Source organism: Athene noctua, chromosome Z (assembly GCF_965140245.1).
Source record: "Athene noctua chromosome Z, bAthNoc1.hap1.1, whole genome shotgun sequence".
NCBI classification, from domain to species: Eukaryota; Metazoa; Chordata; class Aves; order Strigiformes; family Strigidae; genus Athene; species Athene noctua.
In genome coordinates, this window is record NC_134077.1 from 16,899,963 (window position 1) to 16,922,593 (window position 22,631).

General features: G+C 41.5%; 1 protein-coding gene across 3 annotated transcripts; it reads left to right on the forward strand.

Moving 5' to 3' along the window:
* Positions 1-3,023: 3,023 nt before the first annotated feature.
* ZNF131 (zinc finger protein 131) lies at positions 3,024-21,969 on the forward strand. 3 transcript variants are annotated; one of them, XM_074931776.1, is made up of 8 exons: positions 3,024-3,070; positions 6,523-6,661; positions 8,084-8,185; positions 8,973-9,117; positions 11,930-12,290; positions 12,393-12,615; positions 17,105-17,235; positions 19,742-21,969. In XM_074931776.1, the coding sequence occupies exons 2-8, from the start codon at positions 6,538-6,540 to the stop codon at positions 20,393-20,395; spliced, it is 1,740 nt and encodes a 579-aa protein (XP_074787877.1). In that variant the 5' UTR covers positions 3,024-3,070; positions 6,523-6,537; the 3' UTR covers positions 20,396-21,969. The 3 variants fall into 3 exon arrangements, with proteins under 3 accessions (XP_074787877.1, XP_074787875.1, XP_074787876.1); XM_074931774.1 differs by having other exon boundaries at positions 11,930-12,615; XM_074931775.1 differs by lacking the exon at positions 3,024-3,070 and adding an exon at positions 5,947-6,033 and having other exon boundaries at positions 11,930-12,615.
* The last annotated feature ends 662 nt before the right edge of the window (positions 21,970-22,631 follow it).

Consider the following 22,631-nt stretch of genomic DNA (forward strand, 5'->3'; position numbering starts at 1 on the left):
ATAACTCTGAGAAATCCTAGAGGTAGTGCTGGGAAACCACACCCATCTCTAAGAGAGGAAAAGGAGAACCTGAAAAGTTATAGCTCAGCCAGTAAGTCTAATCTTATATTTGAAAAGCTATTGGGACATATGATGAACCATTCATTTAAAAGCTCCCATCTAACCTGACAGTACAATTAGAAGAGTGAAGACACAGGAAACAAAGAAAGAAACAAACATGATGGAAAATGCCATGGAAAACAGAAAATGGTCAGAAAAAAACCCATAAATTAATGAAAAATAAGCAAACCACCGACCTTGTCTGGATAGGTGGAAGGTGGTGGAATGGAAATTTTTAATTCTTGTGTTGTACTTTGGTCCTATAGCTGTAACTTTAGCAATATTTCAATTTAAATTACAAGCTATTGGAGGTACAGTTCTGAAGTGCTAAGGCTTGGACAATAGGCCCAAGCCAGAGTTGACCTATAGATGAATCCTGTATACTTTATAACTGATAACCATTGTGCTAATAGGTACTATACTAAATTATAATAAACCACCTATTCTGATGTGAAAGGTGGAAGTGTTGAGGCCTGAACAACAGGCCCTGAACCGAAATTGTTAACTCAGTACATAATCATTAATGAAATATGCATGGAGGATGTAGCTGTCTTGAATGTATCTTACCCTTCCTTTGTATGTGAATAGAATAACAGAGTCACGGAGACAGGTGTCTGTCCCTGAGACCTGATGTGAGACCTTGCACATAATCCCATCAGAAAAGCAGAGAAACTCCCTTAGCTTCTGCCTTGAGCCCTGGCCAGGCTCTGGGGGGAACCTAATGTGAGAAAGAAACCAGGTATTTCTGCTTAAAACAAAGGTGCCATCTCTTCTGGCTTGCTAATTTTTGGGTACATAAGGCTGGACCTGCTCACAGCGACTTTGGCAGCCTCACCTACGGGTGGACGCCCCACGTAGGATTTCCCACTTGCCGGGACAGGCTCTGCAAACCCTCGCTGTAACCGGGACTGCCCAGCCACTGCGGGGCTGGGTGATGGTAAAGTGTGAAAGTGGTGATGGATCTTTCTTAATCACTATTCTCTCTCTCAGGTAGTAATGATTTGATGCATTACCCTGTATTTTCCAATTTTTTTAAGTGCACTATTCTGTCTTTTCTAGCTGTATGTTTTCTGTATTATTCTGTAATATTATTATTTCTAGTAAAATATGCCTACTCTTTTCACTCTGGTGTCTGAGTTTAATTTATACCCCTAATCAGCAAAAGAAGTTCTTCAACTGAAAATTAGACCTACAATGGTTTAATGCAAGCCTTTATATTTTTTAAATTCAGGAGGCATCAACATTCTTGTAGATTAAGAATGTAGCAGACACCTGGATCGACCATTGTCTGAGCAGATCTACTAACAAGAACAATGGTATCGTCACATTAGCAAGGCCATTAAGCAATAACTGAGGAAATGTAGGGGACATAAATTTGACTTCACACTTTTTTATAGTTACAAACCATCACTACTGATAAAGCTTTCTTGTGTTCGTGTATTATAAAACACTGTGCAGAATCTTAGGAGTTTACGTATTAAAAGGTATATAAAAATTAATTTGAACTTGACTGAATATAATTTATATTTTGGCTGATGTAGGATTTCTATGCTAAACGGCTGCTTTAACTCCATAGGCATTTACCCTTTTAGTGGGTAATGAACACGGCAAAAGTAATCATGTACATCGGGCACCAGGGAAAAGCGATGGAGTTCATAAACAAGTTCGCTCACATAAATTACATGGGCAAGCTTGTAAGAACACACAACCATTACATGCAGCAGCTTTTCTGCTGTCATGGTTGACACTGAAGCTGTCAAAGGGACGATGATTGTGTCTGTTTTGACAGATTATTTGGATTTATTGGATGTATTTATTGGATTTATTTGGATGAGTTATGTTTTCTTCCAAACCTGCCTGACTAGGGATGCCCCTGAAGACTCTGGCCTAGAAGAGAAACATGCGTTTCACGTTGGCTTGAGGGGCTGGTTATTTTCCCCTCAGGCGCCTCAGTCAAATAGCACAACGGCTCTGTTGGAGCTCCGTGTCGCGCTCCTCTGCCGTTTTCTTGTTTCGCAGAGCCGGGCGCCAAGAAAGCGACCGGCAGCCGTGCAGGGCGGTATTTCAGTGCAGCGCTTGACACCAGTTCATGATACTCGAGCACTAATCTAAATTATAAAAGAAAGACACCGTCGTGTGCGCCACACTACAGAACGCCGCCGCTCGCTCCAAATACAGCAAGCCCGTCTCGGAGAGGAGAGATGCGCGTTTCCCTCCGGCGAGCGGGACGCACCACGCGTGCCTGGCGTGGCCGCGCAGCGCGGGCGGGCGAACAGCGCCGGCACCGCCCGACGGCGCTTGCACCGACTCGCCGGCTCACGGCCGAAACCCGCGAACGCGCCGACTCCCTGGGCGCAACGCGGCTTTAATATTATCTTAATGGTGGAGATAATTGCTCTTTCCCTCCACCGTCGGAAAGCTGCCGCGTCCCTCCCGGGGCCGGAACAGCCGAGGCCGCCTCCCCGCCGTCACACTGTCCCCCGGCGGGAGCCAGCCAGCCGCGACGGCCGCTCCCGCCGCCAGCCCTCCTGCCGGGCGGGGTGGCCGCCTGCCGCCGGGGCTCCCGGCACTGCTCCGGCCGGAGGCGACTGCAAGCCGAGAGCAGCCCCGCCATACGTGGACACCACGTCCTCCTCAGCTGCACCAGGGGTGCCAGCGCTGAGGGAGGGGGCGGGAGGGCCCGCCGCCTGCTCGGCCGCTGCTCCTCACCCCAGCCCCGCACCCCCAGCGGCCGCACCCGCCCGCGGGCACACCCACGCGTACCACAGCTCCCAGAGTGCACCGGGCCGGCAGGACCCGCCCCCCGCGCGCCCCGCCGTGTTAAAGGTGACCCCGCGCGTCACTTCCTTGGCGCGGTGCAGGTCGGGAATGCGAGTCGCGATTGGCCGGCACGCGCCCCGCTTTCCAGCGCGCTAGGGAGCAGGAAGCGGTAACGGCGGAGCGGGCGCGGCGGGACGAGCGGCTCCTCGCGGTGAGTACCTAGCGGAGCCGCCTTCCCACCCCGCGGGGCGCCGCGCCGCCGGGGCGCGACCTGGCCGGGAATTGAAAAGGGATCGATTTAATGCGCGCTTTGATGACGTAATAAGGACTAACGAGGCGGCGTTGATGCCAGACGCACGGCCCGGGCGGGCACCGGCCCGGTCCCTTCCGCGGGGTACCCCCGTGGGACACCCGCTCCCGACGGCGGCCGCCCGTACCGCTGTCGGGGCGCCCGTAGCCGGCGGGCGCTCGGCGCTGCCTAGGCCTTCCGCCTTCTCCCGCTCCTGGGACTCGGCGGACGCTGATTGGCTCTCCCGCCTGGGGCGGGCTGAGCCGCAGCTTTACGATTGGCGGAGGTTGCGCTGACTGCCATCAGCGCTCGCCAACGGGGCCGCGGTTGGGGTGCGGGAGGCTGTGGCTGGCTGCGGGGCGCGAGGGCTGAAGCCCGCGGGAGGCGCGCGCGGCCACCGGGGCTCGGTGCGGGCGGGGCCTGCGGGATCTCGGCGGAGGCCCGGAGCGGTGGGCGGTGGCGGGGTGGGGCCGCCTGGCGGCCCCTGTGGGCGGTAAAAGGCCTCCGCCGGCAGCGCGGCGTCGGGCTGGGCCGCCACCGCAGTAGGCAGGCCTGGCCTGCGGCTGAGAGGCCGAGGGGCTGGCTCGCGTCCCCGCTCCGCAGTTGTTATTTTGGGGAAAAAGTACGCAGCGAAAGGCACAAGAAGTTTTCACTTGTGTGTGCCCTGGAAGCAACCACTGCTGTAGCCTGCCAGGCACATCGCCCTTCCCTGAGATGGCTGCAGTGAGGCGGCGGTGGTTTGGTCAGTGTTCTGTCCACTCCTCCTGGTCATCTCAGTTGCCGTAACACAGCTCTGCCTGCCTGCATTAGCCTATGATCCGTGCAGGCAAAGAAAACAAATGTCGTGCTTAAAATATAAGGAGTTCCTGTTGCAGTCCAGTCCAGGATAATAATAAAATGGCTTCCTTGAGGTAGATTTATAAAAACATCTGCAAGTCGCCTGCATGTCACGTGAGAGGCATTCATTGTTACAAGCCGATAAGGTTGTCAGTAGTTGGCTGCATCTCCTAAGAATATCAAAGTAAACAACTGAAGTAGTCCAGTTCCCATCACTCGTCTGAGCCTACTCCTAAGTGGCAATTTGGATCACTTCTGTCTGCCTGCCTTGACTTCTTGGTTTTTCCAACTGTACCTTTCACTTATTCCTCCAAAGTAGTCATGTTCTTACAGAATATATGCTGTCCTGTTGGGCTTTTTTTCTGCAATAACGCTGAGTTTTTATAATGAGAATACTCAATGAGTGCTGTAACTGCATTTAGATAAACAATAAATTCACATTTTTTACTAGTATGTTAACTCATGACAATAAACTATTGTATGTTGTATGTTATGCATGTTTTTTGAATGTTCTGAGATAATACTTTTAAAATTTCTTAGATGGAGGAATTTGGCTCTATTATTTTGAGGGGTGTTTTAGTAAGATATCCCTACAAACATTCACTTTGGAAGTAAATTGCATTTGGGTAGGTGGAAATCATGAGATCTGGAAGTTAAAATCTTGTTTGTTTTAACTTTTAAGGAGTTATGCTTTTAACTGCATAACTCCTTTTATGGATGGGTCAGAAATGGTCAAGAAGAATTAAACAGTGAAGTAAATGGCTGACAACTTCCCACATAAGACTTGTATAGGGAATACCAGATGATGGAAGAAAGGCAGGAGCTGCTGGTCACCTCTCTTTGACCCATCATTACAAATGAGGTGAATACAGCAGCAGCACCTGTTCCCTTGTACCTTACCTTCCCCCTTGCCCCCGCAGACTGGTCTCCTCTGTCCCTTTTAAGACCCTGATAGGTATTTCAGCATATGATAAAGCAATGATAGCAGGTAGAGCTAGACTTCCATAAGAAGTTGCTTCTGCTCTTCTTTTTTCATACTCTCAACAAAATGACGTCTTCATGAGCCAGTCTTTCTGAGATGCAAAAAAGAGTGTGTTTTACAGTGAAAATAGGAATTCCACAATTTCCTTTGCTTGATGTCTGTTAGTCATAAGAAAATAACTTTGCTTGTATTATAACTGGGTAATTCTCTCTGCTTTTATCAAACCCCATATACCCGTATGTGTGTGTGTGTTTGTAAGTGAGGTGCAATTTACACAGCCACACAGGGGAGCTACCAAGCCTGGTGGCATCAGCTCATACGTGGTTAGTACATGAAGGAACTGTTTTGCACTCAGGACTTTCCAATTCCAGTCACACACACACACACACACACAAAATCTGCACTAAAAGTCAGGGAGCACCTGCTCTCTATTTTCTTCTAGGACTTAAAGACCTGGTTCTTCGCCACACTGGAAATTTCCATCTCTGTATTCAGTGTTTGATTAGGTACTAGCTGCTCTCCTGACTTTCTTCCTTTTCACCCTACTAATTGTAACAATGTAGTGAAGGTATGTCTCAAATTCCTTTAAAACTCATTCACGCCTAGTTAGAAAATGCTCTTCAAAGTGAGTTAGACTGTGAAAAGAAACAATGTTTCTGTGCTAATGTGACTTTGAAATGTCTTCGAGTTTTCTGTTATGCTCTCAGTGTGAGGGTGTGAATGTGGGAGTTGAAGATGAGAGCTGCTTCACCATCTGAAATCATTTTTGCCTAGAGTTAATATGTGGAATGCTTTCATTGAAAGGCTCGGATTCTCTCCTGAGATTCTTTTGCATGAGCAGCAGACTAACATCTGCGTCTAGACCACAGGCACAGAGTTCTTTTAAACCTCTTCGTGTTTGAGAACCTCTGCAGCTCCCAACAAGCATATGTGTCCTTCAAAAGGTTGATAAAGTATATTTCACCTTGCAGAGAGAGAAGTACAAGCAGGCTAGGTGAATAAGATGCTCTTTGCTCTTGGGTGTGACAGCACATTAAATCCCTGGTGACTCCTATGTACTCAGAAGGTGAAAAGTGCTGCTTTATTACATTCTTATTTAAAGGAACTAAATGTCTTGTGTTTGCTAGGTGCAAAATGTGACTTAAATACAAAAATTTTAAGAACTGTTCTTGCACCAAGTGGATTGGTAGAATTGCAGGAAGTAACTGTATAAAGATTCTGATATATGCTGCTGAGGTGTTGTTGAATAGTTAGCTGTGGAGATGTTACATCCCTGCAGTATTTGCTTCGAGGGAGGTGGGTCCCTGCTGAATATGTAAAATAAAGAAATACACTTACCCACTTTGTTTTTTTCATGTGTATAAATCCCACAACAGTAACTCTACCATTTCCTACCTGTCAGCTAAAATCATGTAAACCTGTTACCAAGACAGTTTAGTGTTTCTGTAGGTTTTGTAGTCCCTGAAAAGTTCTAGTTCATTCATATTTGTATACTAAACTGACTGTGCATTTACTGTGTCACGCAGTATTCTTACTCATACCACATTTCTTGCAGACTAGTCCTTTCGCCATGGAAGCTGAAGAAACGATGGAATGTATCCAGGAATTCCCTGAACACTATAAAGTTATTTTGGATAGACTGAATGAACAACGTGAGCAGGACCAGTTTACGGATATCACTCTGATTGTTGATGGTACGTACAGGCCTGAGAACTTGTTGGTGTACAGGGAATTCTGAAAGTTATGCTGGGAAGCTGTTGGGTTTGTCACAGGTCAGCTGTTAAACTGGGCTGACAACAAATCTTGGTTCTGTACTATTCTGTGAGTTGCTTGTAGAGTTTCATTTAAAATCTTGGGGTGAATAGAGTCTCCAGCAATGATTAATAATTTTGCTTCTGCTTTTCCAAACAAGGGGCTAAATATCTTCAGATAGAAGCCCACTTTGAGACTGCTGTGCTATATTAAATGTGTTGTCTCAGGATTTCCAAAACATTGCAAAAATATTTTTTCCCTAACTTGAGCTGCCTGTTTGCGTGCAGAAAACTTGTACAAATATTGTTTTTAAAAACAAAAAACCCACCAGCCAACCAAAAACCAAAAGAACAAACCTTGAAATAAGACTTACTTCTTGCTTCTCTGATATCTGCCTACTGTTTTAATATATAGGGTAAAAGCACTCACTTTTCTTTTTATATGTCTTCTAAGGACATAAATAATTAGTTTAAAAGGATGACAGAGGTATAAGTGCTTATTATCTCTTTACAAAAGGTGGTGTCTCATAGGTCATGTAAGACTGCTGTTTTAGAACAAATGAGGACTTCAGTGCAGATAGTGTCCACTCGCACAGACGTAGCTAAAGGAGTATAACCTAAGCTTTAAAAGGATAGCAAGAACTCACTTGAAGGAAAATGGTCCTACAGAGCCCAGATTAGAAAAAAGTATGCAAATGAAGAAAAAATTACGCTTCAGGAATTGCTGTAGTTTAACTGACAGCACTTGCACAGAACTTATCCTGCATGTTTGTTCCTGCTCTGGTACTACCAAACAGATGTGTTGAGCTCAAAGCTGCTTTTGTGAGCAGCTGTGTAGTTGTAATCCATGTTGCTTCTATCTCTGTCCTATGGAGCCTTATGAATGTTCATGTATGTACTGGGGAGAAGGCAGCATAGTGATGGGGGGGAATACACAGTCTGGAAAACAGGAAGAACAGAGCAGAACCACTTCTGGTCTGCAGTGGTATTGGCACTTGCAGAATTGGTGATAAAATACATCAGTTTGTAACAGTAAACAAGGACAACCTGGATAAAACCTGAGAGCTGAGCCCAAGACGTACAGGAAAAAGTTTGCATAGGAATTTCCCATAACTTAAATATCTGAGAAACATTGGAGTGAGTGAGTCCTCCAGCTGATTGAGTTGCAGAGCTTCAGCAAGGTCAGTGATGTCAGCAAGGGACAGGCTAGCTGCAGTAATATCCTGTGTTACAGGGAGACACACTAAATGAGTATATGCTGCTGGAATAGGTTTGTAGACTGGTGGTCTCGCTTCTGCTTCTGCACTTATTCTGCACAATGAGTGAGGAAGGTGTTGCCCTAATTCAAAATTTTTGTCTCTGTAGGTCACCATTTCAAAGCTCATAAGGCTGTTCTTGCTGCTTGTAGCCAGTTCTTCTACAAATTCTTCCAAGATTTCACACAGGAGCCTTTGGTAGAGATTGAAGGTAATCTGATTTGTGCAAATAAAAATCTTCAGATCTGTGTGCCCAAGGTAGAAATTAATGTAGTATCCTTGCTACAGGATTATGTACATGCATGGTCATATCAATCGACTTACTAGATTTTAGCTCTTGAGTTGTTCTGAGGCAGCTACCACCACTGGAAAAAAACTTGCCCTGAAGAAAAATTAAGAGCAGCAGTCTTGAATTACATCTTTTGAAAGGGAAAGTTTGTTTTTTTCTCTTCTTCCCCCTGGTATATGATGGCTAATGGAGGTCAGGCAGACCCTCTATGTTTTTAGGACTAGCAGTGTGACATACAATCTTTTCCCTGATAACAGCCATTCTGGTCAGGTGAAAAAGGCTGCCAGTGACGGCCAGTGGCAGATGGCTTGGCTGGGATGCAAGAACTGGACAGACAGAGCAGTACTTGCCTGGTAGATAGGGATCAAATTCCTGGAGCAGTATTTCAGCCTCTAGTAATTTGCTGCTTAGGGCTCTCAAGAGACAGACTGTATTTTTGTGTTTATATTTTTTTATTATTCAAACAGCTTTTGTCCATTTTATCCTTCCTTTTATCTTTACTGTGGCATAACTCTGTAGTTGTTCCAGATTCACATGTTTCTGTAGTAGACTTTTTATTCTAACATGAGCCTTTTAGAGTGTCATCTTTATGAAACTGGCAGCTACAGTACTGTGGGCAAAATCGTGAACAGTCAAGTGTGCAAGATTCATTAGGTAGTTGAGACTGAGGAATTGCTAAAAGAAACTTGTTTTTCTTGCCTGTATACAGGTGTAAGTAACATGGCATTTCGTCACTTAATTGAGTTCACCTATACAGCAAAACTAATGGTCCAAGGTGAGGAAGAAGCAAATGATGTTTGGAAAGCAGCTGAGTATCTACAGATGTTGGAAGCAATCAAAGCACTTGAAATCAGGTGAGCATGTAAGCCTCTTCTCAATGCTGAAATCCAGAGTCAGAAGAATCTTTTTATGAGAGCTAACTGCCTGTATTTTGCAGTGCTGTTCCTTATCCTGGAACCTCCTAGACTCTTGTGGGACCATATACTCTTCTAGTATAAGATATGGGTCAAAAGTATACAGGCTGAAAAACAAATGTCACGTTCTTTGTGCTGGAACTTGATGACAAGTGACATCACTGGTAAATGTTGCAGACATTGTAGGGTTGTGACTGTGGTAACTAATACCAGGTTTCTGTACTATCTGAATGCCCACACCTGATCGAGAGCTGGGTGTACAGTGACAGTGTGCCTCAGGTAATTAGACCACATTAACAAGCTTGTGCTGGTGTCTTGACTTCATACAGCTTTCTGCTGTTGATGAGAAAACAAGCAGTGATCTTAAAACTTCTTGCTGCAAAATTAACCTCTCAAGCTTGAATGAATGTAACTGTTATGATGAGTTTTATATGGGATCAATACTTAATCAAATATTGCTCTGACATCTCTTATCCAGTACCAGGAACTGTGCTCCTAGACTCCACCCTGAGAAAAGCAGGTGCCAGTGCCATCATGCTGGTTTTCTTCCCCTTCCTTTTCTTCCACGCTTCCTTCTCTTTACTGTTGCTTTCTCTTCTAGATGTCCTGAAGGTCTTTTTATTCCATTTTGTCTCCCTGTAGACACATTGGCCAAGGAGAATGGCATTGGCCCCAAGTTCTTCTAGTAGCCAGTTAACATTTTGTTTAATAAAAACCTCCATGACATAATACACTGGAAACCTGATTTTTCAACATCAGCATTTATTTCTGAATTAAGTTATTCTGTCCTTATTTTGTGCTTATTCTGTGGATTGGCAGCTGAGTAAGTATGTAATTTTTTTTAATAGGAAAGATAAGGGATGGTGCATTTCTAATCCAACCTTCCAACCCCACAACCACACTTTTTTTGATATTAAGTATGGTACTACCAAAATATTTTTTCAGGTCAGGAAAAGAAAGCAGACCTTTGCTGTCTGCCTGAGAAATTTAAAAGAAACTTGAAACTGAAAAAACTTGTTCTCATTAGTATTACTTTGAGTCACTGTACACCAGTAGAGCTGTCGAACCAGGATTTAGATTCATCCATCAAGCTAAACTGTCCAGCCTGCAGTTATTTCACACTATTGTATAATGTTATGCAGTTTGTTGGTTATACATCATTAGTAAATGCTGTAATTTTTAGGCTACAAGGAAAGAAATATTTTGCTTAACAAATACTCATGCAAGTCAGTCTATTCTTTAGACTTATTTCCATTGTTGATAGATTTTGAAATTTTTTTTGCAATAATTTGTTTGGTTTATTTTGTGGGGTTTTTTTGGTTAGACAAACTTGAGTACCACTGTCAGTCTGTTTTCTGCCCTGCAGTAAGAGGGGGAAGAATCGAAATACAGTTCCTCAGTCAGAGCTTTGACTGAAAGCAGTAAGCTTCAGAAACTTCAGATGAAGTAGATAATCTTATAGAACTAATTATTTGTATAATGCATCAGAGTTGCACATCATATAATCTAGACTAGAAGGAAAATAAGCAGCCATTCCTTAAAGCGTGGTCGTGTGTGTCCCCATTCAAAGTTTCACAGTGTGGTCAAGGACAGTATTCTTCTCTTCAAGCAGACTATTCTTTTGATATGTCATCGTGGAGCCCCTCGCAGTAATGTGCAAAGTAACTGTCACCTTCTAGACATCAGAAATCCAGGCTAGATGAAGCTGTAGGTTAGCTGCTCTGTTTTCCTGTGTCTGAATAAAGTGCAATTTAATAAGCTGTATCACATATTATAACATTAGCCACACATCTCTGACATATGACTTGCAGATAACTCAGCGAAGCCTTATCTTCTCCTATTACTAGAAAACATGAAAGTAATAGGGAGTAGATGACATGAAAGGATTCATTGGGCTGCAAGTACTCATCAGACAGCTTGCTCCTGTCAGCCTGATTTGAGGGGAAGATAGCCACTCATTTAAAAATCGATAATCAGTAGTAAAACCTCCAAGACAGAAGTGCTGTGGATTATCTTGAGGGTCATCATCTTGAGGGTATGACTTGAAATTATTGGCCCATTCAGCTCTGTGTGGGAGATGCGATGCTGTCTGACATATTGAAGGAAAGGGGTGGTATGTGTGATGCAGTGAGAACAGGGACAGAGCTGGGGTTTGTGTTTAAGCCCAGAAAATTAAACTAGAATACTCTCTCCACATCTCACTGGCTTTTATTTTTTACCTCAGCTGTTAGGTGTGTGCTTTCCTGAAATACAAGATATTATTATAATAATCGTGTGAAGTCACAGCTGTAGTGTTTTCTAACAAGCTGTAAGTGCTCCAGGCAATTGCACCAGAGCTTAAGAGGTGAATAGCGTGGGAAGGACTTGAATCTTATTTCTGAGTGGGCAGGGCAAAGAACTCCTTCCTTCAGGGAAGTTTTCTTTACAAGTACAGAACTTCACAAGTTTCTTAGATAAACCTGTGTCATTAGGTTAACTGGCCTTTCTTCTTGATAAGTGTTTTATATCATTGAAGCAGAGCTATTTAAAATACTTTAGTAGCCTTATGTCAAAGGCTCTGCAGCTCTAACCATGCTATTTTACAGCTCTAAGGAGTATAGATTAAGGACAAACTAGCTTCTGACATGCATATAGATTATCATGTGGTCATTCAGTCAGAACCAGCTAGAGAATATTGAATGCAAAAGCTCAGGCAGGAATTGTTATGTCAGTGTTTATAGATCATAACCATGTTTATGCAAATGCTTTACAGAAACAAAGAAAGCTCATCACCCTTAGAATCAAATCAAGAACAAGGTAAAAATAAGCCAAAAAAGAGGAAGATAGCTGAAACCTCTAATGTTATCACAGAAACACTACCATCTGCAGAATCGGAGCCTGTTGAAATTGAGGTTGAGATTGCTGAAGGCACAATTGAAGTGGAAGATGACAGCATTGAAACACTTGAAGAAGTAGCTTCTGCAGAGCAATCCATAAAGTACATACAGACAACGGGTACATCAGATGAATCTGCTTTGGCTCTTTTGGCAGATATCACCAGCAAGTATCGTCAGGGAGAGAGAAAATGCCAGATCCAAGAAGGTGATAGTGCAACTGATCCCTCATGCAAACAGGTAGAAGGTATTGAAATTGTGGAACTACAGCTGTCGCACGTGAACAATTTATTCCACTGTGAGAAATGTAACCGTTCGTTTAAATTGTTTTACCATTTTAAGGAACACATGAAAACACACTCTACTGAGAGTTACAAGTGTGACATATGCAATAAAAGGTACCTACGAGAGAGTGCTTTGAAACAGCACCTCACCTGTTACCACTTTGATGAAGGTGGTGCCAGCAAGAAGCAAAGACCTGGCAAAAAAATACATATATGCCAGTACTGTGATAAGCAGTTTGACCACTTTGGACATTTTAAAGAGCATCTCCGGAAGCACACAGGTAGGAGTACTGCTATAGTCCTGTCCTTGTGGCCTTGGCTCTAGTATTTTGGATTTTTGTGTGTTTTGGGGAAATAGAGTATATGCTGAAGAGAACACAAGTCCTGAGTGCTAGAAATACTTGGCTTCTAGTTACAAGTAGAATGCTGGTTTGTCTTTTTGTTCATTTGTTTTGTTTTCCACTGACATAAATTTTAGAAGGATCGAGGTGGTTAAGAATAGGTACCTAAAACCAGAAAGCACTTACAAAGCTTCTCTTAAAAATAATTTCTTGAGGGATGTTTCCTTCTACAGAAGTACCAAACTGAAGAGCTACATTTCTTTTCACAATGCTGCTAGTAAATGTTTCTGTTGAAATATGATCTGAACTATGAGCTTCTCAGTGGAATACCATTTAGAGAGTTTCTTTATATAACAGAACTTCTGAGGAAATGCCTATTAATGCATTAGGCACTATATACCCTCTAAAAACACTCTCTTGTGCCTTCTGGTTTCAAAAGTTTCACCTTTGTGCTTGACACTTCATCTATGATTTGATTTTTCTTTGTTAATTAGCACAACAAAACCTTTCTAGTGACTAGTACACTTCTTTTACTGTGAAATCTGCCTCTCTGAAATCTGGATAGCATCTTTTGAGTACAAAATGACTTGTGCTCCTTCTTTATAACATGGGAGGTTAAGATGCTACTTCATCTCACTGAAAAGTCTGCTATCTGAACAGGTACTGAGCATTATACAGATAACTCTGAATGTAAAATACATGTGGTCCTGATCTTCCAGATGTTTTTGTTTAATATGTTAGTCATCAGTAAAAATTAAATGGACGGTAGAAGCCCTGTTTCTTTTGCAGCTTCTGATTGTTAAAGCCTTTTAATTCTAATTTCTTTGTATCTATGTATGGTACTGTTGAGTATTGATGACACTGTGTCCAGTACATTCACAATAGCCCCTTAAAAGTTCTATTCATAAACAGTCTTTGGCAAATTCTTACCACTTATGAGGGAGGGAGTGTTTCTCCATTATAAGCAATCCAAATATAAGCTCCTTAACAAAAGTCTTTTCAGAGAAAAATTTGTGGCAGATTAGCAGAGTAACTCAAATAGCACAATACATTGGTTGCTGTTGCGACAAAGGATTTTTGGGACAAAGTAACTGTCATGGTTTAAACCCAGCTGACAGCCAAACACCATGCAGGTGCTTGCTCACCCTCTTCCACCCCAGCAGATGGGGGAGAGAATTGGAGGATTAAAGATAAGGACATTTGCAGGTTGAGATAAAAACAAATTAATAACTGAAGTAAAATAAATTATAAAGCAATAGTAATAATAGAATATAGAAATGAGTAATGCACAATGCAATTGCTCACCACTTGCCAACCAATGCCTAGCCCATTCCCAGCTAATCATCCCAGAGAAGAGAAAATCCTGAAACCACAATCCTGAAAGAGACCCAGCTGCCTGGCCCACCCTCATTTGTAAACTGAGCATGACGATACATGATACGCAATACTACATTAGCCAGTTTGGGTCTGTTGCTCTGGCTATGCTCCCTCCCAGCTTTTTGTCCATCTACGCGCTAGCAGGACATGGGAAGTTGAAATATCCTTAATCTCTTAGCAATAACTAAAAACATCATTATATTAACTTCTCATACCAAATCCCATACTGAATCCAAAGCCCAGCACTATTCTAGCTACTAAGAAGAATTAGCTCTATCTCAGTCGAAACCAGGACAACAATTTAGCATGTCACAGGAGGTACAGAGTACTTTCTAAATATGTATTGATACGAGTATAATGCATGAAGGCATTCCAGTTTAGCATTTTCAAAAGCCTTAAGCTTAAAATCAAAGTGGATATTACCATTTAAATGTGGTTTCCTAAGACCAGTGGAAAAATTCCCATTCAGCCAAAGGATTTCTAAGTTCTGAATTCTGTATAGCACTGGCTGAAAGTTGAAATGAAATAAAAAGCCTGAGAGAAAATGTCCTACAAAGTATTTGATCCTGTTGCTGCTTAATCACAACATCAACAGTAACATGAAAGTAGCAACTGGGGTAGAAGTAGACACCTTATCGAGTGTTGATAATTCTTTTTCATCTAGGAGTTTGACATTACCAATGGCTATCATCTTTGTTTGTCCTGTGAGTTACTTACGATTGGCAAGTGAAATATCATCCATTCTCATAGAGGGAGAAAACGGTAATCGTGATAACAGGCTATAAACCTCCCTCTTCATAAATTCTCACTTAGATGAGACTAAACTCATAGCTGAATGACATGTAGGGGAGGAGAAGCAAGTTGCCACCCTTAGAGGAGTTTAGCTGCTGGCTTGCCAGCATGTTTCTCAGAGAAGATAGCTGGTGTGCTCTCTGTTTTCCATCACTGCTATGACTGGTGTGGCATAGGTCACAGCATTGGTTTGCACTGTGCAACAAGTGACACAATGTATTTTGGCCTTTGGATATTGCCACCAGTGTCTTTGAATTGTCACTTTTGGACACTTTCAGCAGAATATGTTAGAGATTACTGAAGAATTTGAGTAAAAATAGAATAAATCTGTCCCTGACTGGTGCCTTGCTCCAAGTAACTATTTAAATGTGACCAGATCACGGGGCAGGTGAAGGCCTGTGGTGTGAGTTTTGCTCTGTAGTATCCACTGGTTGCTTGGGCAAAGTCCATGATTTTTGACCTGCTAGACTGATGTCAGTTTACCATCCTCTGCAATACCTATACAACAGTCTCCAAAACCATAGCATTTTATAACCATTAAGATGAATTTTCCCACTATTTAACATTTTTCTGTTGCCTTTAGGTGTATATTGTGGTTTAACTCCAGCTGGCAATTAAGTACCACACAGCCATTCACTTGCTTCTTACCCCACAGTGGGATGGGGGAGAGAGAATCAGAGGGTAAAAAAGTAAAACTTGTGGGTTGAGATAGAGATGGTTTAATAGGACAGAAAATAAAGGGGAAATAATAATTGATTATACAAAACAAGGGATGCATAGTACAATTGCTTGCCACTTGCTGACTGATGCCCAGTCAATCCCTGAGCCAGAGCCCTCTGGCCAACTCCCCCCAGTTTATATACCGGGCATGATGTTGTAAGGTATGGAGTATCCCTTTGGCTTGTTTGGGACAACTGTCCTTGCTGTGTCCCCTCCCAGCTTTTTTGTGCGTTCCCAGCCTCAGGGCAGTGTGAAAAACTGAAAAGTCCTTGACTTGGTGCAAGCACTGCACAGCAACAACTAAAACATCAGTGTGTTATCAACATTATTGATCATCCTAAATCCAAAACACAGCAGTGTACCAGCTACTAGGCAGACAATTAACTTTATTCCAGCTGAAACCAGGACAGTGTATAAATAAGAATTATAGACTACTTGTGGATTTCTTTTGAAAAGCTAATTAGGAACTTCTGAATATATTTCTGATAATACAGGTTTATTGACTTTCCATCTCAATAACTGCTGCATTCCTGAAGATGCAGGCTTTTAAACTAGCTAGGATAGATTCTTACGTTATTCACTGAAATGCCTCAGCCTCTTTTAGAGTTCATTAAGCTGTTTGTTTCATCAGTGATGTTGGTGTCAGTACCTTCACAGATCAATAATCAGACTTTCAGAAGAAACACACTGTTCCTAATTTTTTGTACTTTCATATCCTTGAATTTCATTGTGTTTGTGCATGATGAAATGGCTAAACAGAGATGCCATTTGTTCTTTGTTACTACATGATGACAGTAATAACAATATACTACTTTGGATGGAAAAAGAGAAGATGACTTCCTTCCAGCCTCCCCTGTTGTTGTCCTTAGCTGGCTTCTGTGTTTGATACTGCGTTTGAAATGAAGTGACTGAACTGAAAAGGATTTTTTTATCTTCCTTGTGTCTGTTTCTGTCCCTCTGTGCTTTCTCTTCACTGTATTTTTGGCAGGGGGTGGTGGTGTTTGTTTGTTTATTTGTTTTAATACTGATGCATTGCTGATTTGTGGCCGAACTTCGTCTGTGCCAAATTCTTTTTCTGGAGCTCAGTTTCAACTCTCAAGCATAAACTGTTACTGTTCTTGAAAATAAAACTTTGTATTATTTAAATACTTCCTTCTTTAATGTGTCACTGTATATTTACTAATGTTGATTCTTTAGGCATAAATATTATCAGACTAAAAGACAGAAATAGCTGCTGTTTCTGTAAGATTTATTCTGTAGGAATAGTAATCTTATTTCCATGAAAAGCTAAGTGTACCTTAAATGGCACTGGTAATTGTTGCATTGGGTTTTTTCTACATCAGACTTATGACTCCACATTAGATTTTATTCCTTTTTATTTCTAGAAATAAACTTTATTCTACAGGAGAAAGATATTCTAGATAATCTAGTTGGCCACGTCTTTACAGCATATTTATCAACCTACACAGAAAGGAGAGAGTGGAAGAAGACAACTGGCTGGTTTTATTACATTTACAAGTCCATGTATCTGTCTTAACAGGTGAAAAACCATTTGAATGTCCAAACTGCCATGAACGTTTTGCTAGGAATAGTACACTCAAGTGTCACCTGACAGCCTGTCAGTCTGGAGCTGGAGCTAAAAAAGGAAGAAAGAAGCTGTACGAATGTCAGGTGGGTAATAGAAGTAGCAGAGTCAGAGGCTAGATACCTCCTTCCTGTGCTGAGGGAGTGTGGGATACTAAACAGAAAAGGCAACAAGAGTGGGCTTATGTCTCAAAGAACTACTTCTAGTAAAATAAATACAAGGATCACATTCAAACACAACATGCAGATTAATTCTTGTATCTAAGTAATTCCATTTAAAATACAGAATTACTGATATGGAGCCTTGTAATACTTACAGAGAGATTCTTATGGGTAGGTAAATGTTCATTTGCATTTTACTGATGTTTCTGCTTCCTTTTCAAGGTTCTTGATGAACTGACCTAGTCCTTTCCCACTTGTAAGCACACTTTATTAAAGTCAAAAATACAAAGTACTATTTTATTTCCTATTTTATTATTCTTCTGGATACCAGTATATTGACTTTGTCTGGAAAATCATTCCAATTTATGATGACAATCTGCAATGTCTTTTAAGCAAATATAAATGCAGTACATGGATAGCTAGGGTACTTGGTCACTATATGTAACTGGCATTTGAATAGCTGCCCAGATAAATCTCACTTAGTTTTAAAAGCTGATTCTGGAAAGCTAGAAAATACAAGAGCTGAGGTTGGTTCAAGCATTTTTATTTGCTGTTTTGCTGCCACACTGCTGTGACAGTCTCAAATAAGAACAAACCTCTTTTTTTGCCTTCAACCCCTCCCTCCTTGTCTCTTGCTCTCCTTCCCCTCCACACCCCCCCAACCAGGGCTCTTACCTTCTTCAGTTCACAGAATGGATGTGGTTTGAGGGTAAATTGGATTGTGTCATGAAGAAAACTGCTGGATGTCAACTTTATTGGCTCTAAAAGAGAGAGCAATCTCATTCACAGAAAGCATTGAATACTACAGGAGATTAATTCATTTTGTGTTGCTCATCAAATAATTTAATCAGAAGTTTCAGTGATGCTGTTGCATCATTTAGTTGTTATGGTAGTCTGAAGTTACTTCTTGGGAGCCTACCCTTGTCTGAAAGGTGTTTGTTCTGAATGCGAGAATTACTGTATAACACAAAGGTTGTACCTAACAGCTTCGTTGAGCGTACTGTTTTGTCTTTGTGTCCCTTTGGTCTAATCACTTTGTCATGGCTTTCTAAGTTTTTACCACATCCTCTCAGATGTTGTGAATGTGGATTAGTGTTTTCTTCAGCCCATGGAAACTATAGCAGTTCTTGGATAACTTTTTTTTTCTCAAATTTTTCTCTCTTTAGAACTAAATTTGAATAGTGTTCAATAAATAAATCTTGGCTCACTGAACAAAGAGGAGAACAAAATTGTGCTTCCTTGATAAGCACTTTTGGTGCTCTTCAGTGTATGCCTTGAGTACTGAATTTGGCTCCACATGGCAAGAACAAACATTATGTGCTTAGGCATGAGCGGTGGTCATTACCTTATTTATAACTAAGTAATTTTGAGTGCTCATCTATAAGGCTAGTATTTTAAGAAATGTTCAACCTCTTTCTAAAGCATGAGCCTAACATGACAAAAGCATGGCACTAGCATCATAAACCCATTTTAACAGACTTCAGACAGCAAACTGGAGATACTTAGCTCCACTACACAGACCTGTTCTTGAGTTAATCCCTGTTATCCTTCTGTGCTGCTGCTGAAAATGATGAGGAGATAGAACATTCTGTTTCAAAACTTATTTGCCAGCAGGGATGGGGCATTGAAATGTGTTCTTTGCTGCTTTCCACAGACAGGAACACTTGCATGGACAAAGAGCCTGTTTCTTTACTCCAAGCCTGACTCTACACCACATTTCTCTCTTCTACCCTGGCTTCTCAGTTATTTCTGCAGTATTGTTTTCAGGCTAATTACCTCAGTGCCAGCTGAAGGGAAGGAAGTGTGCTCAGTATTTTGTGAAAATAGTGTGTCTGCAGGTGAGGGAGTACTTCTAGCTCAAAGGGGTGGAGTTTTAAGATATTTTTTCTGCTGAAATCTCTCAAGTGTTTTTTTGAAATGGGTGAATGGGAGAGTTCCATCTAGCCAGTTAAACCTCACAGTGCCATGAGCAAATGAAAGCTGATAAGGTAAAGTTGGCTAGTAATACTGCATCTAGAACTTTGGTAAAAGCACAGTTTGCATTACACTTTAATTGTACAGTATTATTACAGAAATAGCTTTCCACACAAAACTCTGGCACTAGACATTTATTGGGGTGTGATACTGTTTATGAATTTCACATATGGTTAAAATAAAAAAACACAAATGCTGTACTGACTCATAAATTTTGTAGGTATCCTGTGTATGCACAACCCAAAGTATCACACTGTTTCTTAAAAAGAAAGAAAGGAATACCAGGTATTCTGTCCATCTGAAGCTGAATTCTCAGCTTTTACTGCTAACATAAATGATTTTTTTAATCCAGGTAGCAAGAAGCTGCACTATGTGAAGCCATGATCTGAAATAGGCACTATACTTTGTCATATTTCTGTTGTTGCTGTTTAACAACATACTGTGTCTTTTGTTTCAGGTTTGTAACAGTGTGTTTAACAGCTGGGATCAGTTCAAAGATCACTTGGTAATACACACCGGTGACAAGCCCAATCACTGTACCTTATGTGATTTGTGGTTTATGCAAGGCAGTGAGCTGAGAAGGCATCTCAAAGAAATACACAATATTTCAGAACGAATAGTGACAGAAGAGTTTCTTCCAGTGGAAGCTGAGCCAGTAACATCAATGACTATAATAGAACAAGTGGAGCAAGTCCATGTCTTGCCAGTAATTCAGGTACAAGTGGATCCTGCACAGGTAACTGTGGAACAGATGCACCAAGATCTCATAGAGGACAATCAAGTGAAAGGCACACAGATGGAGGAACTGCAAGAACAGGTGCAAATTAGTTACTTGGAAGTTGAACACATTCAGACTGGACAAGGTGCTGAAGTTCATGTGGAGCAGTTGCATGTTGAGCATGTAAATCAAATACAGATGGAAGAAGTACAGGCAGAACTTATAGATGGAACAGACCTTGAACAAGTAGAGTATGAAAGTGTTGATCCAGGAGAAGCACAAGAAAAGGAACCTAATCAAGTAGATAATGCAGATAAGGAAGATAATGAACAAGCTGAAGACTTAAAAACTCAACAGTCAGTGGACACACAGAATGAAAAGGTGGATGACTAAGACAGATAACCATACTGTGCAGTTTTAGGAGTGAAATACCAAATTATTTTTGTTAACTTTTACATTGGTTTTTGAACTGTCAGTGGTCACCTTTCCAATATGCTGTCCTTAGGAAGCTGGACAAGTGGACCAAAGTTAGCTTTCTTCATGTACAGGCTAAACTTCTCTCATATGTGAAAAATAACTTTCCCATTCATGTAATACCATGCAACAGGAACTACCACAGACATTGACAGCTTTCTGAGGATTTTAGTAATGAAATCTTTTATTGTTACACCATCCCTGGGTATATGTAAGAGTAACTTCACCTCTTTTCCTCTTGCAATAGAAGCAAACTCTCGTTATAGATTTGCAGAGTGTCTGTGGCAGAAGAATCAGTAACATCTGGTGGGTTCTATTGTAAGTGGCAATTGAGTACCTGTGAATTTTCAGATCAGACTGCTCTGGGGGAAAAAACTTTGTTGCTGGAGGTCTCTGAGCACAAAAATCCTGTGCCTTTTCAACACTGACTGGCTAGATTTCCACAAAGTTCCTAGAGTGTTCAAGAACCTACTTCAGCAAAAGGCAATGTAGGTAATGTTGTAGTGCTTTATATTTTTGCTTAAAATTGTCAGCTACTGATGTATTCTTTTTTGTATAAAATTGAGAGGCATGGGGCTGAGGGAAGAAACAGGTTCTACATGGAGACTGCAGGACTCTCTAAGAGGGACACTATAAAACAGAAGAAGCAGAATGTGTTAAACATGAGCTGGAAGAAAAATACCAGCAGAGTTTTCTCCTATGTACTGTTGTCTTCAAAAATTAATATGCTTAAACATAAATACATAGGTAACATCTATATGGTATCAGGTTCCTGGTCTTTTGAAATTAGTTCTGACACTTGACACAAAGATGTGCTAAACATAAAATTAAAAGCCATAGGTATGAATGCTAAACTGTGGATTTAAAAATAGAAGTGTAAATAATTTAATCAATGTTAGACAATAAAACAATGCCAACCATAAAATGTTGCATTACTTGCTTCATCCAGTAAATTAGGAACAACTGAATGACTGGTAATTACAGTGCCAGCTTCCAGTAGTAAGAATCAGTCTAATTTTTTAATAAGATTAATAACTCTTTGCTGTAAAGTTAGATTTACTTAGAAAATAATTGTCTGGCTCTATGTCCAAGGATGCTAAGGACTTCTAATTATCAATTACTGCCTTGAGATTAGAGGTGCTCCACACTTCTGAAAAACTTTCTTTTCAAAGCCTTAACTGAAGGGAGGAATTTTTGCAAGGACGTTCCCTAATGCTTTTGGTAATCATGTAGATCTCTAGTTAAAATCAGGCTTTTCTATTCAAACTTCTTCAAATGCAGAATTATTTCCTGGGATTTGTGCTTTTATTTAGTCTAGTTCAAAATTATTCTTGTTTCATCGTAGCCTTTGAGAAACTGTTGCAAAACAAACATGGCTCTCAATTAAAATTTTAAACAATTCTATTAATGTAACTTGCATTCTTTTCCATGATGTTTTGTGTTTTCTGACATGCAGGTAATATGTGATGAGTTTTTGTGCAGAGGGATGAATGTGGCCCAATGTTAATAATGAAAGTAAAAGTTGGCTATTGTATTTAAACCTGGCTTTCAATAAACACAGAGGGTGCAGACCTTCTGCTTAGCTGCATAACTCTAGGTTATTTGTATCTAGACACGAGATCTGTATCTGTGGAATTAAAGGAACAATCTGGCTGTGTGTCTAACCAATTAAACTAACTTTTAGGTAATTTCAGTCCAGTGTAAACTGAACAGTTATGGTACTGGTAGCAGGTCTGTGGTTTGGTAAGCACAGTCGGGCTATTTCTTTGTTTGATCTCCCCTTTTCAACAACAGTTCAGAGAAATGATGTTCTGTTGTTGTGCCCAGTGCTGCCCCATCCACAGACTCCCGCTGAGCCTGGGGTGGAGCATGTTGGGACCATGAGCAATCCCCTGCTCACCGAGGGACAGGCTTAAAGGCTCTCCACCCAAGTAATAACTCTGCTAGAGAGCCTTTCCCTTTGCAAACCCCTCTTGCCTACAATTTCCTGAAGCCCACATTGCTCCCACCGTTGGAGTCCCTCATGCCTCCTTAACTGCAACAGCTGATATGTGGAAGGGACAATTGATGGGGGAGTCAAAAGCTCTGGCTGCTCTTGGGAACAGCCACCTTGCCATCTGCTTTCTGCCCCAAATGTCTGTAGAGACCCACAGAC